This window comes from Neovison vison, chromosome X (genome assembly GCF_020171115.1).
Source record: "Neovison vison isolate M4711 chromosome X, ASM_NN_V1, whole genome shotgun sequence".
NCBI classification, from domain to species: domain Eukaryota; kingdom Metazoa; phylum Chordata; class Mammalia; order Carnivora; family Mustelidae; genus Neogale; species Neogale vison.
Window position 1 is genome coordinate 18,511,218 of NC_058105.1, and position 17,246 is coordinate 18,528,463.

The 17,246-nt window shown below is 40.5% G+C and overlaps 1 protein-coding gene across 3 annotated transcripts in view; it reads left to right on the forward strand.

The window, feature by feature from the left end:
- Positions 1-17,018, forward strand: part of MBNL3 (muscleblind like splicing regulator 3) — a 60,801-nt gene extending 43,783 nt beyond the window's left edge. The window contains exons 3-9 of one of the 3 annotated variants that reach the window (XM_044235318.1): positions 3,669-3,860; positions 4,934-5,170; positions 8,269-8,419; positions 9,923-9,958; positions 12,668-12,762; positions 13,701-13,774; positions 15,560-15,596. In XM_044235318.1, the coding sequence (XP_044091253.1) occupies positions 3,669-3,860; positions 4,934-5,170; positions 8,269-8,419; positions 9,923-9,958; positions 12,668-12,762; positions 13,701-13,757 (768 nt within the window). In that variant the 3' untranslated portion in view covers positions 13,758-13,774; positions 15,560-15,596. Of the gene's footprint in view, positions 1-3,668; positions 3,861-4,933; positions 5,171-8,268; positions 8,420-9,922; positions 9,959-12,667; positions 12,763-13,700; positions 13,775-15,559 lie in introns of those variants that run through there. The other 2 variants (XM_044235316.1, XM_044235317.1) reach the window with 2 other exon arrangements.
- Positions 17,019-17,246: the final 228 nt, after the last annotated feature.

The window sequence follows — 17,246 nt, forward strand, 5'->3', positions numbered from 1 at the left end:
TTGTCGCTATTATTACACGGTGGTTCGTCAACAAATAATTTTTAGGTCAGCCCTTGTTCACTTTTCAGGAACAGTCAAAATTGCCTTGCTCGTCTAAAGAAGAGGTCATTTGCCCTCTTGCCAGATTCGTACCTGCAGTAAGCACGTGGTGCTATGCAGATCTGTATCTAGGCGCTCTATTCGAAGTGCTGGCTGACCTGGCAGCTTCTTCCACCAAACACAGGCAGATCCAGACCACGACTTGGACACTTCTGCGATTAAGATCAGAAAAGCCAGACCTAGATGAGAGCAACTCTTCACTTTTGACCCTTGAATTTTTTTTTTCCTAGCTCTCTCTTGGGCCACTGTGACTTATTCATTAACAAGTGTGATTAGAACATAAACACCACTATCAGCTTGCGTCTGTTTGCAAAGTCAAGTCTCTATTATTAAGGGACCAATTAACTAGTCTGGAGGTTCCACAGGCCTCCTGCAGTGTGCCTTTTGGCCATCTCAGTCCCCGCAGAACAATATTCCGAGAGCGTAGAGACGACCCAGCAAAAATCTGAAACCAAGATCATTCAGTTGTGCTCCACGTGAAGTTAGTCAAGTCTGAGGGAAATGAAAATTGTACATTTCAGTGTGCTTGGGGATTATCTAAGGACAGAAATTCATATGGTGACAATAAACAGGGCTTCCTTTTATACTATATAAATGCTTGCCAATGAGCAATAAAATTTAGGCATTATGAATGCTAGTCAAAGTTAAGAGTGTTATTTTTCTGGTATTAAAATCAAGTCAACAAATCATTACCAAATGTTTGCCATCCTATAAGAGAAAATGTTTGGTTGTCTATCTCTAGACAGGAGCTCACAGAGAGAATGCCTCAGTTACATTGACTTCAGGCCAGGATTAGCCTCAGTGAGTTAAAGTATTTTGCATTCATCCAACGATAATTGTAATTGACCTCGGATATTATTGAAGTAGCTACAAACAGATCTAAGCTATTGGGCAGACACAAAGATTGCTTTAGCATAGCATTTCACTTCTATTTCCTTGTACTAGATTGAGGGATAACCCAATTTAAATAATAAGTTAACATTCCTTGAGTGTATTTCAAGCATAGTCTTTTATTAAATTCTATTACAATGCAAAGATTTTTCAGAATCCTTTAAGACCCAACACGTGGAGCAACGCTCCTAAAATTTTACCTTTACAAGGTTCCATCTGTGTTCCCATTCTTAGTCACCGAGTAGTTATCATCGTATAAAGAAATAGTTAAGAATCCTAATTTAGTAACAATTAAAAAATATTTTAGTGAATCCTGTAGTATTAGTTTCAACTTGCAGAATCTTGCCAAAAGTATGAAATTTCTATACATGCACATACAAAATTAGTGCTTTACTCCAGAGACTGACAGAATGATTTACTCTTTGGAATCCTCTAGAATGAGGGTCAGCGATGGTTTCTGTAAATGACAAAATTATAAATATTTTTTAAAGATTTTATTTATTTATTTGACACACAGAGAGAGATCACAAGTAGGCAGAGAGACAGGCAGAGAGAGAGGGGGAAACAGGCTCCCCACTGAGCAGAGAGCCTGATGTGGGGCTCGATCCCAGGACCCTGAGATCATGACCCAAGCCAAAGGCAGAGGCTTAACCTTCTGAGGCACCCAGGCGCCCCAACAAAATTGTAAATATTTTAGGCTTCGTGGGACAAGAGGCAAAGTTGAGGATATTATCTACAACTTTTTGTTAATACAGGTCTCCTAATGACAGTGGAATTTATTTAGGGATGCTGAAATATGAGTTTCATATACATATACATATACTTTTTATGTGTTACAAAATATTATTCCTCTTTACTTTTTTTCAACCACTTAAAAATGTAGAAAGCATTCTCACCATCTGGCCATACAAAAGCAAGCAGGTCAGATTTGGCTCAGGAGCTGCGATTTGCCAATCCTTACCCTAGAACATAAGCTCTTAGATAGTGGGTAGTCCAGAGCCCAGCACCAATGGTGAATTCCGTGAGGGCTTCAAATTTCCTGAGGAGTTTTATAGACTAGTCCACAGCTTTCCAGGAAGTCCAGGATTAAGGCAGACTAGGGCCCATCATTCTAGAGACAATCACTGACTTTTAAGAGGCATTTCCTTAGGCTCTGGTCATTCCTAGGTACTGTGCCTTCACTCTTGGGAATTCCTACCATAGTAGCTAATACTGTTAGAGACACTGAGGGTAAATAAGTGTCTAGATGATCTTGTTACTCATCAATCAGTTGTGTCCACCATTCTTGTTGGCTTTTTAAGACTCAGAGGAAGCTGAAATTCCACACCTCGGGTTCTCAGAGGGAATACCTGATATTTTCAAATATTTAGGAAATAATTTAGGTTCGAGTGAATATCTGAAACATATTTAAGTGTCCAGACCATTTCAGGCTATAAATAGAAATGAGATTCAACCCACTAGGAATTTTTTTCTTTAAAACCCCATGGATGGGTTCTTGTTAGCTCTCCTGATGGGAAGAACTATAGTAGAGGTGTAGGCAGGATGAAAGTTGCTTATTAAAACTGAATGTGTGGGCCATCTGGGTGGCTCAGTAGGTTAAAGCCTCTGCCTTCGGTTCAGGTCCTGATCTCAGGGTCCTGGGATCAAGCCCCGCATCGGGCTCTCTGCTTGGTGGGGAGCCTGCTTCCTCCTCTCTCTCTGCCTGCCTCTCTGCCTACTTGTGATCTCTGTCTGTCCAATAAATAAATAAAATCTTAAAAACAAAACAAAAAATGAATGTGTGACCTTGTAGGCTGCTTAACAGGTAGCTGTTAGCCAAAGCTAAGCTATTCAAATTCATGAAATGGAGTAGTTACTCTGGGGCAGAGGTGGTGGTAGGAAAACCAGAAATGTCTATTTGAAAGTAAATAAGGGCTATTTGAAAGTAAAAAGAGCGCAGGTGGCTCAGTTAAGCGTCTGCCTTCAGCTCAGGTCATGATCCTGGGGTCCTAGGTTCCAGCCCCGGGGCCCCGTGCTCAATGGGGAGTCTGCTTGAGGATTCTCTCTCCGTCTCCCTCTGCCCCTTTCCCTACTCAAGTTGCTCTCTCCCCCTCAAATACATAAATAAATCTTTTTAAAAAAATTCAGTAGTTTTTAAAGAGAATTGTAATAATGGTTCTCACATTTATAAAATGCAAAAAAGCAAAAAAGTATCCAGGATAAAGAGTGCGGTAACTTCAGTGGGAAATTTACTGTGAACGTCAGAGAGAAAAGAGACTTAAAACAGAGTACTCTTGTGTGGTTCAAATACAGAGTTTTTACTCTGGGAAAGAGGAGAACCTGAAGTCGGCCTGCAAGGCACATTGCCTGCATGTATGATATCATTGGTGGTATGAAAAACAGAAGCACAAGAGAAGACACCTTTCAAAGACATTCCATCAAGAAGACGTAATGTGGCTAATTCGTGACTTAAAATTGTGTGCCTGGTTTGACCAGTTTACCAATAAATTTGTTACTCAATGAGATTGGTTGGTCTAAAGCAACTCCTATGTGGGAATTAATATGAGACGAAAAAGAAACCAGAAGAAACCACGGTAAATTTGGGTATGACTTAGGCTTTTCGAAAGAATGTGTCCTTGTGTAAATAACAGAAAGAAACTATTTACCTCTAATACCTTTTTTCTCTTTTAAACACACAGACTTCTTTTCCTATGAATCCATCACTTGCGGCTAATCCTGGAATGGCTTTCAATCCTTACTTACCTCATCCTGGGATGGGCCTGGTTCCTGCTGAGCTCATACCGAATGCCCCCATTCTGATTTCTGGAAACCCGCCTCTCGCATTGCCAGCAGCTGCTGGTCCCAAACTGATGCGTTCGGATAAACTGGAGGTATTGGAGAAATATAGAAATACCTATAGGGTAGATACTAACCTCACGCACAGGACAACATACTCAGAGCCGGGGGGTGTGAATGCCTAAACTACGTGCACCTGGGCTTCTAGCTTAGGGAATACAGCCTCGGGAAAACGGTAAAGGTGTTCCTCTGCAGTTGTACCCTGCTGTGAAGGACGTTGATCCGCTTGTACAACAGGTCAAACAATGTTGTAGCATGCCCAGCCGCGGATTTGCTGTGGAACAGGAAGCCTGGTGGGAACGCTCCTTTTCCCCAGGCTCCTGCTTTGGAGACTGCAATGAACTGTATTTTTAATGAGTCTCTACTTGCTAGAATAATCAAATGGGGGGGATAAAAAAACATAGACTAACTCTCTATGAATGCAGTATCATAGTGTCTAAACCTTTTTCTCCGTCTTAAGAAAGATGGACTAGATAATACATCTCCCCCCACCCCACCCCCTGCCTATGAAAAGGCAATGTAAAAGAAACTTCAAAGAGCATTTTGATTTACGGAAGTCCTTCAGTCTTCTCTTGTCATTCTTCATAGATTGAAAGAAATAGCTAGTCCGTTTCCTACAGAGTCAACGCCATTAGCTGAACTTGAATGCCTGGAAGTGTATCGTAGTACAATCTGATTGGACACAGAGCTCAGTCATGATCCACGATTTTGCTGGGAAAGATTGCGTGCTTGTGTGATCAAGACTCATCTCGGACTTGAGCAAAACAGCCCCCTCTTGCAAATTTGGCTAATTACACTTGAGGCTGTGAATTAACTGGAAGATTATAAAGTGGTTTTCCACAGTCCTTTTAAGCACTTCTGTTTCAACGTAAAGAAAACAACTTTCCTTGGGAGGGAGCGGAGTGTTTTCTTCCCTAGGACTAGAAATGTCTAGGTTTACACCTCACAGTGACTATGGCTTTACCTTATCCTTCAGCTTTGTAGATTGTTCCTAAATGGAAGACAAAATCACATAGACTAGTGCTCTCACAGTCGCTGGCAAATAAATAAGAGCTAATCACCTTCCAGGCATCAGTGTGATGTGTGTTTTGTTTTGTTTTAATTTCAGGTTTGCCGAGAATTCCAGCGTGGAAATTGTACCCGTGGTGAGAACGATTGTCGCTATGCTCACCCTACCGATGTTTCCATGATTGAGGCAAGTGATAATACCGTGACAATCTGCATGGATTACATCAAGGGGCGATGCACCCGGGAGAAGTGCAGGTACTTTCATCCTCCTGCACACCTGCAAGCCAAACTCAGGGCAGCTCATCACCAGATGAACCACTCAGCTGCCTCTGCTATGGTGAGTAGGAAGGAGGCAGGTGTTGGGGGCCGTTGCGGGGTAATGATAGTATGTTCCCCAGCGTGTCAAATACCCTTGTAGCCATGATCTTGGATGGTCATGAACAGATCTCACTCTGAATAGCCAGGGTTATGAGCTGGAGAAGAGAGAATCTGTTTATTCTGCTTCATTCACTGAAATTTTCTCAAAATAATCATTTCAAAGCTTTGCTAATGATTTTTCATTGACTGTGCTTCTTTCCCATCTTTAGAGGAAGGCTAAATTATATAATTTAAACAGGAAATTATTTTTGAGTGGTTTTTGATAGCCTGACTCATTCTAATAACCTACAAAGGCAATAAGTTACCTCTTGGCCCCATGAGGGATGCTCTGCTAGTAAGGATGCTTTGCTAGTAACACACAACACTCCAGTGTGATGGGTTGAGAAACAGGAATTGGAGTGATTTAAGTTGGTCATAGCTGTCCGTGACTTTGATAAGCAACTTGCAGTTTCTTTTTTGATGTGAGGCTTTCCTTGTGTTATAGGGTATAATAATCCCAATAAGGGACCAAATCCTGATGAAATCTCATGTTTCTGGGCTGTAGAGGGGAGGAGGAAAATACTCACCCACATGATCCTGAAGGCCATGACAGGAACTTGCCTCTTCCTAAAAGAGATATATTTATTTTCAAACATCTCTATTTGCGAAGAAGGTTTTCCTCACATTGAGTCAAAATCTACCTTGCCATCACCAGAACTTAACACTTATTTCATTACACAAAATAAGTCAGTCCCTACTCTGTAGGAGTGGGACTCTCGTGTCTTTTTTCTAAGGCAAATACTCCAAATTTCTCTCAATTTTTCCCAGGGAGGGTAGATGGAAGGACACAGCACCAGTTCTCTCCCTTGATCTGGAAATCAATCTGTTGATGAATTTTGAAAAAACTTTACCAAGTGGTTTTTGTCTTAAATTCTTCCAAAGGAAGGGATTTTAATCTATGAAAATAACAAGGTCTCTAGAATGTTCAGTGCAGGTTTCAACCCTCCTGTTCTTTGATCACTTCTGTTGGTGGCATAGAATTTAGAAGCAGTGTGGGTCTGTAATAGAGAGGAGGAATGCAGTATGCCCCCAAGAGGAAAAGTTCTCATATGCCTGGGATGTACAAGGAACTTCTTGCTTACACCATTGAGCACGTGTTTCATGCTGAGTCATAGGGTGTCCCCATGTATGTGTCTATTTCTCCTGACTTGGGTGTATTTGGTAGAAGACATAGAAGTCAGCCCCAAATTTCCATGTAGAGAGTTAACTATTTATTACCTGATAGGCCTTCATTTAGTACTCATGAATATCAATATAAAATTCCTTTCTGAGTCACTGATCAGAGCAGAATCTTAGCAGTAAGGTCAGATTGGCCACCAGAATTGGTTTGAGGTAAGATCAAGTAAGGGAGGCTTCTTGAAGTAATATAAGCTTTCTGGAATGCTACTCAGTCAGCAAAAAAGAAAAGAAAAGAAAGAAGTCTTGCCATTTGCAATGATGTGGATGGAACTAGAGGGTATTATACTAAGCAAAATAAGTCAGAGAAAGACAACTATCATGTGATCGCACTGATATGTGGAATTTGGGAAACAAGACAGAGGATCATAGGGAGGAGAGGAAAAAATAAAACAGGATGAAACCAGAGAGGGAGACAAACTGTAAGAGACTCTTAATCATAGGAAACAGACTAAGGGCTGTTGGAGGGCAGTGTGAGGAGGGATGGGGTGGCTGGGGATGGGCATGAAGGAGCGCGCGCGATATAATGAGCACTGGGGGTTATAGAAGACTGAGGAATCACTGACCTCTACCTCTGAAACTAGTAATACACTATATATTAATTAATTGAATTTAATTTTTAAAAATTTAGAAGATAAATAGAAGAAGCCAGGCATAAAAAAAAAACAAAAGAAATGTAAGCTTTCTATATTTTTAAAGATTCAGAGCTGAAATGCTTCATAAAGTTGTGTTTTTTTTTACCTTCTTCATGTTCACGTACATAGCTCAGCTTGACTTCACCAAAAAGCAGTTTGCACGCATTTAAAAGCAGAAGAGAGGAAGGGTAAATATTTAGTTCCCAAAGGAAAATAGAGATACCTTTAGACTTTGAGATCCACAGGAAAAAGGAGGTCATGCTTACCCCCTTTTTGGCATATAGAATGCTAGTCACTCAACATAAGGGTTCCTGTCTCCTTAAGAATTTGGAGCATACCCGAGTCTTATCACCGGGACATAGTTTTAAGTCACGTGTCATTTGCTGACCAAAAAAAAAATGTAAAAAGTCATGTCAAACTTCTCCAGTGAATCTGATCAGGAGCAAATTTGACTGAGTATTATAAGCACAGTGGGATTTTGAAAGAAGTGTAGACATGAAAGAAGGATTTTAAATTCTAATGCATTTTAGAATTAAACCTGACAAGGACCTAATGAAGCCAGTGATACATCTTGAAATGAACAGCAAGCATCTATAAATGAGAATTGCATGCATTTTGCTAACTGTGTCACCTGGGTGAGGCGAGTGATGGGGAAGAAAAGAATTTATTTGCTTTTCCCTTACATGTTAGTTGAGACAAACACAGTTCTAGATTTGGACCCGAAGCTCTTCCATAATTTGGATTTTGTTTTATGGAACTACAGTATCAGACTCTGACCTCCCGACATCTGTTTTATCACCTATATACCATTGATCTCCTAGATCCATGTTGGAATTTGAGCTGGCAAAAATCCCTTTCCTGCTCTATCTGTTGCTTCTGCTCATCTCATTTGTAATGGATTCAGGAATGAACATCCCCGAGGTGTTAATTTCAAATGATTATTTGCTGTTAAGCTTCAGGTCACATCTTGCTCAAATGAGGAGGCCCCTTTTTATTTGCCTAAATGAGTGAAGTTGAAAATCAGGATTTTTCCCCTGTATGTTTATTTCCCATTTGGAACTAAGTACTCATCTGGTCAGTTGCTCAGTGGATAGGCTACCGTGGCAAAGGGTTCCCGGGCCATGCCTTCTCTAACTGCTGCTTGCTCGCTTTGAGTACATTTTTTACTTTCTCTGGTGCTATGTATTAATCCCTCCCTCCCTCACAGGCCCTCCAGCCTGGTATGCTTCAACTGATACCAAAGAGATCGGCACTTGAAAAGACCAATGGTGCCACTCCGGTCTTTAACCCCAGTGTTTTCCACTGCCAGCAAGCTCTGGCTAACCTGCAGCTCCCGCAGCCGGCATTTATCCCTGCAGGTGAGAACAGGGCCCTGGGCCGCGCGAGTCTAGAGATGTTGTGAATGTGTACAGCGCACGCCAGCTGCCAAAGAGCTTTAAAGCGAGCACTGTCTGCGGGAGTTTGGGTTGGAAATAAAATAAGGTTTTTAGACTTGATCTGCCAGTCTATAGGACCAAATGTTTCTGTGATTCCTTAAGAGTAATGGTTTGAAATCAAGTGAGAAAAAAAATGACTGTCAACATTTTTCCTTTTAGCATTTCTTAGTTTTTGCTTCTGATGATTGTTTCACTTGGTTCGGTCTCAAACTAATTCCTTGACTCTTAGGTATCACTTGAAAAGACACTGGTCACCCCTCAAAAAAAAAAAAAAAGTGTTTCCCAGCTTCAGCATTGCAACGATACATAATCTGTGTATCTTTGATATGCCAAAGATAGTGATAATAAAACTACCCTTAACTTCTAATGTAGTTATAAGAGAGTATAGCATGTGTGTGTGGGTATGTGTATATATATCTCACATACTTTTATCCTTCCTTTAACTCTTATATCAATTAATATAAAAAATTAGAGCAGTTTACCACATTTTCCTGATACTATGCAGGAAATTTTGTTACCTTCTACATTCAAATGTATGTAATAGCATAACAGTTTTGTACCAAATTGAACAGAAAATTTTGTTCAAATAAATATCATATATAAGGGGAAATACTGTTCTTCCTGTGGTTCAGTACTTAAGAATGATCATATAGTCTCTTATGAATAAATTGAAAATACTAACCACTGGGAGTACAGTAGATTTTTTTTTCCAAGAATCATAAATGCCCCAGTTGGGAAACTATTATTAAATGAAGCTGACATACTTTCAAATTAGGTTAGAAAGCCTTATTAATTGCATAAACATACTAAACACATGGCATTGTATACCTACACTTGAAAACACCCATTGGTTAATTGATAAATTAATCAGCTAATTAATTTAGAAGGAAACCATAGAAACCCAGTCTTTAGTTACTAACCACAGTAGTTCTTTATTTTAAAAACAGAAGTTTTATAATTTTTAGACTTTTTTTTGCTGGATATGGCTAAGGTATAATCTAGAGTTAGGAACGAAATATCAGAAGAATCCTTTTCCCCTCAATTAATAACAAAATTAAAATCTGTCAGGCTCAGTGCCCCCTCTTGATTAAAAGCCTATTTGGCCTATGTTCATAGTCACGTTCACGGTTGTGAGGTGGATGAGGCTGTGGTAATTTAAATGCAATTTAAGCGAGGTAATTCCTTTAAGGAAAAAAAATTAATGTTCATTTTTATACCTAAGAATCCAAGAATTACTTTGATTACCTGGGTTGGGGAGCTTAAAACTAAGCTGTAATTGTAAGCATGGGGTTTACTGGATTTGCATGTGCTCATTAATTAATATTGCAAAGAATATCTTTCTGGTTAAAAATGATTTCTCTCTGTAAAGATTTAATAATGAAATCTCTCTCCTTTACTTTTCACGCTTTTCTGCATGGTGTACAGGGCCAATACTGTGCATGGCACCCGCTTCAAGTGTTGGTAGGTTTTGTACAAACATTCTCACCTTTTTTTAATCCAAAAAAGTGTTTTTCTGTCATGACTGTGAGAGAGATGAGTGATTGGGTGATGTGGTTCACGGGCCACTGGCTTGGGAGGAAGGGGTATTTGGAAAGTGTCAGGGCACAAAGAAGAGAGGAAACAACGTCAAGAAGCTTGGAAATGATATTGTGTTCTGCCTTTGCTCTATGGAAGGCCGAGCATATTAACCACATAAGTCGCAAGAAGGTACTTGCTTCTCACTCTAGTTTCAACACTGTGCCTAGGGACCTTTCCCTCTCCTGCTATTATAATGCAGATAGACCATGATTGGAATCATTTATATGTATATACATCCTAGAAAACCAGTTGCATGCTAAGCTATAAGCAGGTTAGGGTACTTCGTCCCAAATAGGAAGAAAGTAAGAGAATTCTGCACTTTTGTATTTTAAAGCTGATAGTTTAGCACCATTTGAACATTTTCTGGATAGTGAAGATTTCATAGGGTGCTGTCTGTTTCACATCTCTGTAGAATGACAATAGTGCTACACTCTTGAGTCCCCGGTGATCTCCACTGGAGCCCAATATGGACCCTGTCATTTCTCTCCTTCCTTCCTAAAAACTGCAGCCGAAATATTTTGCAGCATTTCCTTAGCCAGCCAGAATGGAAAGTTTCATTCTTAGCTTTCCATTTGTTGCTTTCAACGTGTAATTTGTAAAGTCTAACCAAACAGTTCTTCCCCTCCTACTCCCACCAGAGTTATCCAGAAGATCTTAATCATTCAGTACTCTTCGTTGACAAAGGATGAGTTAGGCTAAGCTAGAGCCTTCTCTGGTGTTCTGGGATGAATTCCATGGTGTTCTGGGAGGAAGTGCCAGGTGCCTGGGAACCAGGCACAACAGAATCGTTTCAAAATGACTCTTTGGGGATATGTGATTCTTAACAATCTACCCACGGATCCTTTAATCAGTCACCAATACATCTGGTAGCCTCTCAAGACCATTTTTACCATCACTAACACTGAAGAAGAGAGGAAAGAGACTTGTTTGCATTGTAGGAGTTCGCAGTTCCCCCAGCCCATGGGCACAGACACAGGGAGGAATTGTCCCACCAGACCCCCCACCCCACCATGTCCTAGCCATCCAAGACTTTTCATACTTTTTGAGAGTTTGCCACAGCCTGACGTCTGTCCTGTTGCTTGACCAGAGCAGATGCAGAACCCCAAAGGGCCAAACAGGCTTACTGAAACAAAAAGATCAAAATGACACACAGTAGTAGGACTCACGAACATAGCAAGGGTTGACCCCTGGCCTTGGAGGTGGGGCCTCCATTACGGAGCGGTCGGCTGTCCCCTGTAGAAAGTAAACCATGTCCACTGATACTAACAGGAGCAACACACATGTATGATTAGAACAGACTTCTGCAAGTTGGTAAACTGCTTCTCTGTCTTCACATTTTGTGACTCTGCCCCCTTCTCTTTTCACCTAAGAGCTCTGTGTAGGAATGTAAACTGCATGCTTTAGTGGCACTGCTTCTGGTAGAGTTGGTGTGCTCCGAAGGGGAAAATGAGGGTGGTTTTAGAATCAGCAGGTGATACACTAAGGGATGTCTGAAGGTAATGGGTAACTGGAAATACGCTTAAGGGGTGACTACAGGATTTCTGTTAATCACCGCTTGGGGTACATTTGTGGTTTCTGTGACATTGCTGTATATTGATTTTCCTCTCTCCAGGCCATTTACTTACTCTGTAGACTTTCAGAAAATCTGAATTCAATAGATGTAGACATAAATTATTATATATGCACACTCGCCATTCGCGCTGTACCATTTACACGTTAATTCCTTAGTTTGCTTTCCAGAATGAGCTAGAAACAAGAAAACCATCCCAAAACCTTTTAAAATGAGATACAAACTAGAAAAAGTGGGGAAAAAAATCCTGAAAGAGACATGACAGCTGCTAGTCCTACAGTCCTTGCTTTAATAATTGTGATGAAGACCAGGTTTTGTCGGATATTTACGAGGAAGGACCCCATGTGTGTATTTGACAAACAGCCTAGGTTTCCAAGGGATTTGCCAGAGGTGTACTTTAAAAACCTGCGTGCATAGCCCGCTGTATTCTTCATATACTTGCCCTCCACATACCACCGGTCAAACTGCCATTTGGGTGTGTGTGTGTGTGTGTGTGTGTAGATCAGGTAAGTCTACCTGTAACTGTCTCTGTGCACTGCCAATCTAGTGATGATACTCAGGTCTCTAAGTTAGTGAACCCGAGCACCAATTCACACTTTCCCACTCACATTTCACATGTGCCTTCCAGTCACTTGTCTGCCTGACTAGGTATTCTGATAGCTAGCCTTGGTAAAATCAGCTTTTGTCATATGCACTCATCATAAACCCTTCCGACAATGTGGCCTTTTAAGTCAACTATCTAATGGGATTCTGCTAAACAACGAGCTGTTGAGAATGATTCCATTTTCCTCAATGGTGACTATAATTGGCTTTCCCCTTTTCTCTTTTTAAATTTTTCCCCCTTCCACGCTGTGTTGCTTTGCACTGACTGTGATTGCATGTTGCACCCCGGTGTGTCCATTACGATGATGTCACATGGCTTGTTGCTGGGGTACCTACCACGCCCCATCCCATCGTTTCTGTCCTGGTTGCATAAACCCTCCACCCTCCCGTGTGTTGCTTCCATGGTTTCCTACTGAAAGTGCCCATGATGCACGGCGCGCCTCCTACCACTGTGTCTGCGGCAACAACACCTGCCACCAACCTTCCGTTCGCTGCGGCGGCTACAGGCAATCAGGTTTGGCTATTTCTTTTACCTGTTCAGACCTAGACAACGACCGTGTGTTGGTAAGGCCCCGTATATGCCTTTGGGATTGGCGAGAGACATTGATCCGTCCTCCTGTGTGTTTCTTAAGGAGTCGTTACATTTTGTGTATCTTCCTGCAACGAACCAGCAGTTTTCTCATTTTGAATTAGTTACCAGAGGTTGCTCTTCCTATACTGTACTCACGATCGCTGCTGTCACACCAATCCTCAAACACATATACGAAGTACTCCTTGAATGCTTCCTCATTGGTCAAGAGAAGAATTGATTTTATTTTAATACCATTGTTTTGGTTATTGTGTTTGAACCTGCACTTAGTACTATCATCGCCTTTTACCTTCACACCTGCTGGAAAGAAAGCCAAATAATGCACTTCTTTCCAGGGCTCAGATACCCTTACCATTACCCCGTGATGACATCAGAGATGTCCCACTGACACTCTGACGCTCGGTGACACTCAGTGGCGACACCAGAGATCTCACACGGGCATTAGATGTGCCTGTGTTGTTGTGATTTTCATTTGCTTTAGGTATTTACAGGCAGAGTCCTAAAACAAATTTTAAACTGGGGGAGAGTCTCCAAATTGTCATGAGATACATATAACAATCATCATGTAACATGAGGGCCGTTTTGCCTTATTAAGGTGGTAACCGCACTTTAAGACTGCACGTTCCACCGCTGCTTCAATTACAAGTGTGATAACCGCACAGCACACAGAGCATTAATCCACTGGGGTAATAAGCCACATTCTAATCCACGCTTTGCAAAATTAACTATTAGTGGATATGGTTAATATGTCTCAATTTTTCTGCAAAATTGATTATGCTTTTTAATTGCCATGTCCAGTGAACAAAATAAATGGGATTCTTTCAAGAAACTATTTTAATCTACAATCTTTTTTACTACTATAGATACCCCCATTATCAATAGATGAACTGAATAGCAGCATGTTTGTTTCACAGATGTAGAAGTTACCAGTAGAACAGTAAGTTTCTTTAAGTATTAATATGAATATTATTTATAGATGATATCTTTTATTTACACAATTGCATTTGCTAAAGGCTTTGGTAAATATTTTCATTAATAGGCATTGCTTATAACTTAGAGCTTGAGTTTAGCACTCCAAAATTTCCAAATTGAAATGTGGAGAGCAAATACGCAATTTTTTTCTGTGAAAAAAAATGACAGCCAGTACTGTTTTCCCAATGAGCTTACAAATTCTGAGATGTTTTCCTGTTATTAAAGGAGTGTGAGTTGTCAGCCCAAGGCACAGATCACTTTTGAATATTAATTCCTTAACACTTTTCTACCTTCGTTGTGTTGCTGTTGTTGAAGCAAAGTAATTTTGTCACAGTCTGACTACAATGAATATCTTAAAAGACAGCAATATGCTTCTCCCATGATGTCGTAAAAGATCGTGCTTTTTATGCTCTGCCATTTTGTGTTGCTTTCCATGTGAGTCTATCAGAATTGCTCCAGTTGTTTTGAATTTTGAGTGACATAATTTAGTAATGTAATCATTATTTTCATCAAATTGTGGCTTTTTTTTTAATTTGTTGTTGGATTCCCTCCCCCCCCACCCCCACCCCTTTGATCACCCATTTGCCCGGTCCGGAGCCAGGCAAAGCACACACTTAATTTAAGCAGTCCTTCACTTGGAAATGTGACTTTTCAAGCCAATTAGGACTCCTCGGTATCTTAACTAATGACTGATAGGGACTTATTAAGGAAGTGTATGGATTCTGAATTGCGTATATTAGTCATTGAAAGTTTGAGGTTCTCGGGGCTGGAGTGTTTCGTTTAATTGACAGAGGTGATGGTTCTGTTCTCTTGGTGAACTAGTTCCCCAGAACCTGGCTCAGAACATGAACTCCTGGACAGAGCCTATGGCTGACCGCCCATTAGACCATTAGACAAACAAATCCTTTCAAGCATAAGGAATGTTTTTAAAAGATACCTTTGAATACATGGAATAATGGAATTAGCTATAAATCGTAGTTGTTTTCAGGGGAGTCATCTGGGACGGTGGCAACTTGGGATCAGCATCCAACATGAGCATACAGGTTTTGCAAACATCTGCCTGATTCTCATGGACTGCTCTACAATAAAGTAAACAAAAGTTGTCAAATATAATGACGAGCTTTCCAACAGCTCCTGTTTGAGAATCGTGATTCCTTTTCACTAGATTCCATTGGAAACTTTAGATGTATTTGGCATACCATAATCACTTCCGTGTGTAACAGATCTTGAAAATTTCTCCAGAGTTCAAAAACGTAGTTTTGTGAAATGCTATATACCTAGATCTCACACCTTGGCTATTTCTGCATGGCTCCAAACCATTCAGATAAAAAAAAAGTTTCAAGTATATTTAATATTTGCATGTTACAAAATGGTGAGTATCGAACGTGTTTTCCCAATGTACATTTGAAGGAAGTTGAAGGAAGTGGAGAGATGTGTGGCTGTTCATCCACACATTCAGGCATTGTGTGGATGACGCCTTAAATGCCTGAGCACGTGTCTGTCACCTTCGGGCGATTCTGAGCACTAGCGCTCAGTGAGACCATGAACTGTCATGCCGTATGACTCTCTGTGACCCTTTCCAACAGCGCCATTTTCACAGATGTAGGATATGAAACTCGAAGTGGGGGATATATTGGCAGTTCACATACAGAACTGGCGCAAGAACCAAGTATCCCGACTCCTACTTCAATAACCCCTGAATATTTCTCACTCTTTCTCTCTTTTTGTTTTGTTTTGTTTTCCATTTCAGTTGAAATTCTGAACAACAGAGTTACGGAGTATCAAGATCTCTCCATGAGAACCTCCATATGGCCTTTCCATGTATATTCTCATAGGTCCTCTTCTACCAACGCAACAATAAGTGTGGTGCGGTCAATATATTAAACAAAACGCATAGACCAACCAACAGATTCAATTGACAAAACCAGTAAAGCGTTAAACAGTCAGTGGAGATGTTAAAACAGCATAGAAAATGAGTAACTACCATTTATCTTATTTGAATTAGTAGGTAGAACGTGACCGTGAAGTTTTGTAGTTTGTTGCATTATTCTTTGTGATTTTCCAATGACCATTATGCTGAGTGAATCTCCACAGTGGGTAAATGTTCGTCTGTTTTGAAGTGTTACCTTACTGTTTTGTTTACACAATAGTCTATTGGGTTGATTTAGAATGTAACAAAGGTATCCAGTACCATTTTCCTCACTGTTGTATTGTATTGTATTGTGGTGTGTTGTGTTAGATTTTTACATACTCTAGTGTTTTCCTCTAGATGTGTGGTGTTTGATTTCAACTAAAATATTACTAACGGGAAACAGAAATATGTGCGTTTGAAAAACATAACAGATTAATGTTAATATGCTTTCTCTCTCTTCAGAACATTTCTGTAAGTTTCTTGGGGCAGACATTCATTATAAACATGCATGTGTATAATTTGTACCTGCCGATCTGACCTTGCATAATACAATCACATGACTAGGGTTTTGGGGGGGAGAGACAAATAATTATCTGCAGAAAAAAAACAGGGAACTTCTGAAAATATGAACCCCTAATGTCACTCCTCAAAAAGCTTACAGAATTACAGTTCACCCTTAAAGGAATTTCTCAGCATTTATGTGAAGTGCCCATTACGTTTCTTGTGGTTCAAGGATCCTATCTCCTAGGTTAAGCATCTAAAGCTGAACTATTTGTCAACTTCAGCTGAAGATTGGTATTCGGAGCTTTAAAAGTGTGCTTGATTGTAGGTTATAAATTAAACAGGAAGGTGAGAGCGTGGAGATAGTTTTCACATTTTAGAGGAAAATGCAGGAAAACCATTGCAACGTGACCTTTTATACAAGTGCCATTCTCTGGCTGAAAATGGTGCATTCTCTTTAGACTACTCTGAATAATAAGAGGCAATCTTGCAAAAGTCAGGGTGAAAGGGAATTGGTTCCAAGTGAGGCCTTTCCTTCCCAAATGGATAGCCTTCCCCGCTGATCACAGCTGGAGCGTGAATATAGGTCTGGAGGAACAGTGGGGGTGAGGAGGAGGGTAGGAAGGCATTTCAAGTGAGTCTTTGGTTTACTCACAACTGCTAGGAAGGCCGTCCACAGCTGACTGTAGCTTCTGTTCACACGAATTTCCAGTTCCGTTGAACACTTCAACGAGGGAACCAGCCTCTGTGTCAAGTTGTCTTTCCCAGACTTTATTGACAACAGAGCCATATCGTAACCAAGCCTTTTTTTGTTTCTTCATTTAGATTTGTTTGTTTTTATATGTATTTGAAAACTGTAATAGAGAGGTTCTCAGCACCCTTTGGTTGAGACAGACCAGCTGTGCTCCGTGGAGCTGAGCTGAATTCACATTACTAATCCTCCTGAAATAATTGTGTGACCAAGTAAAATGGTTCCCTAAGATACTTCACATCAACCTAGGTTTAATATTTTCTACTAAATACA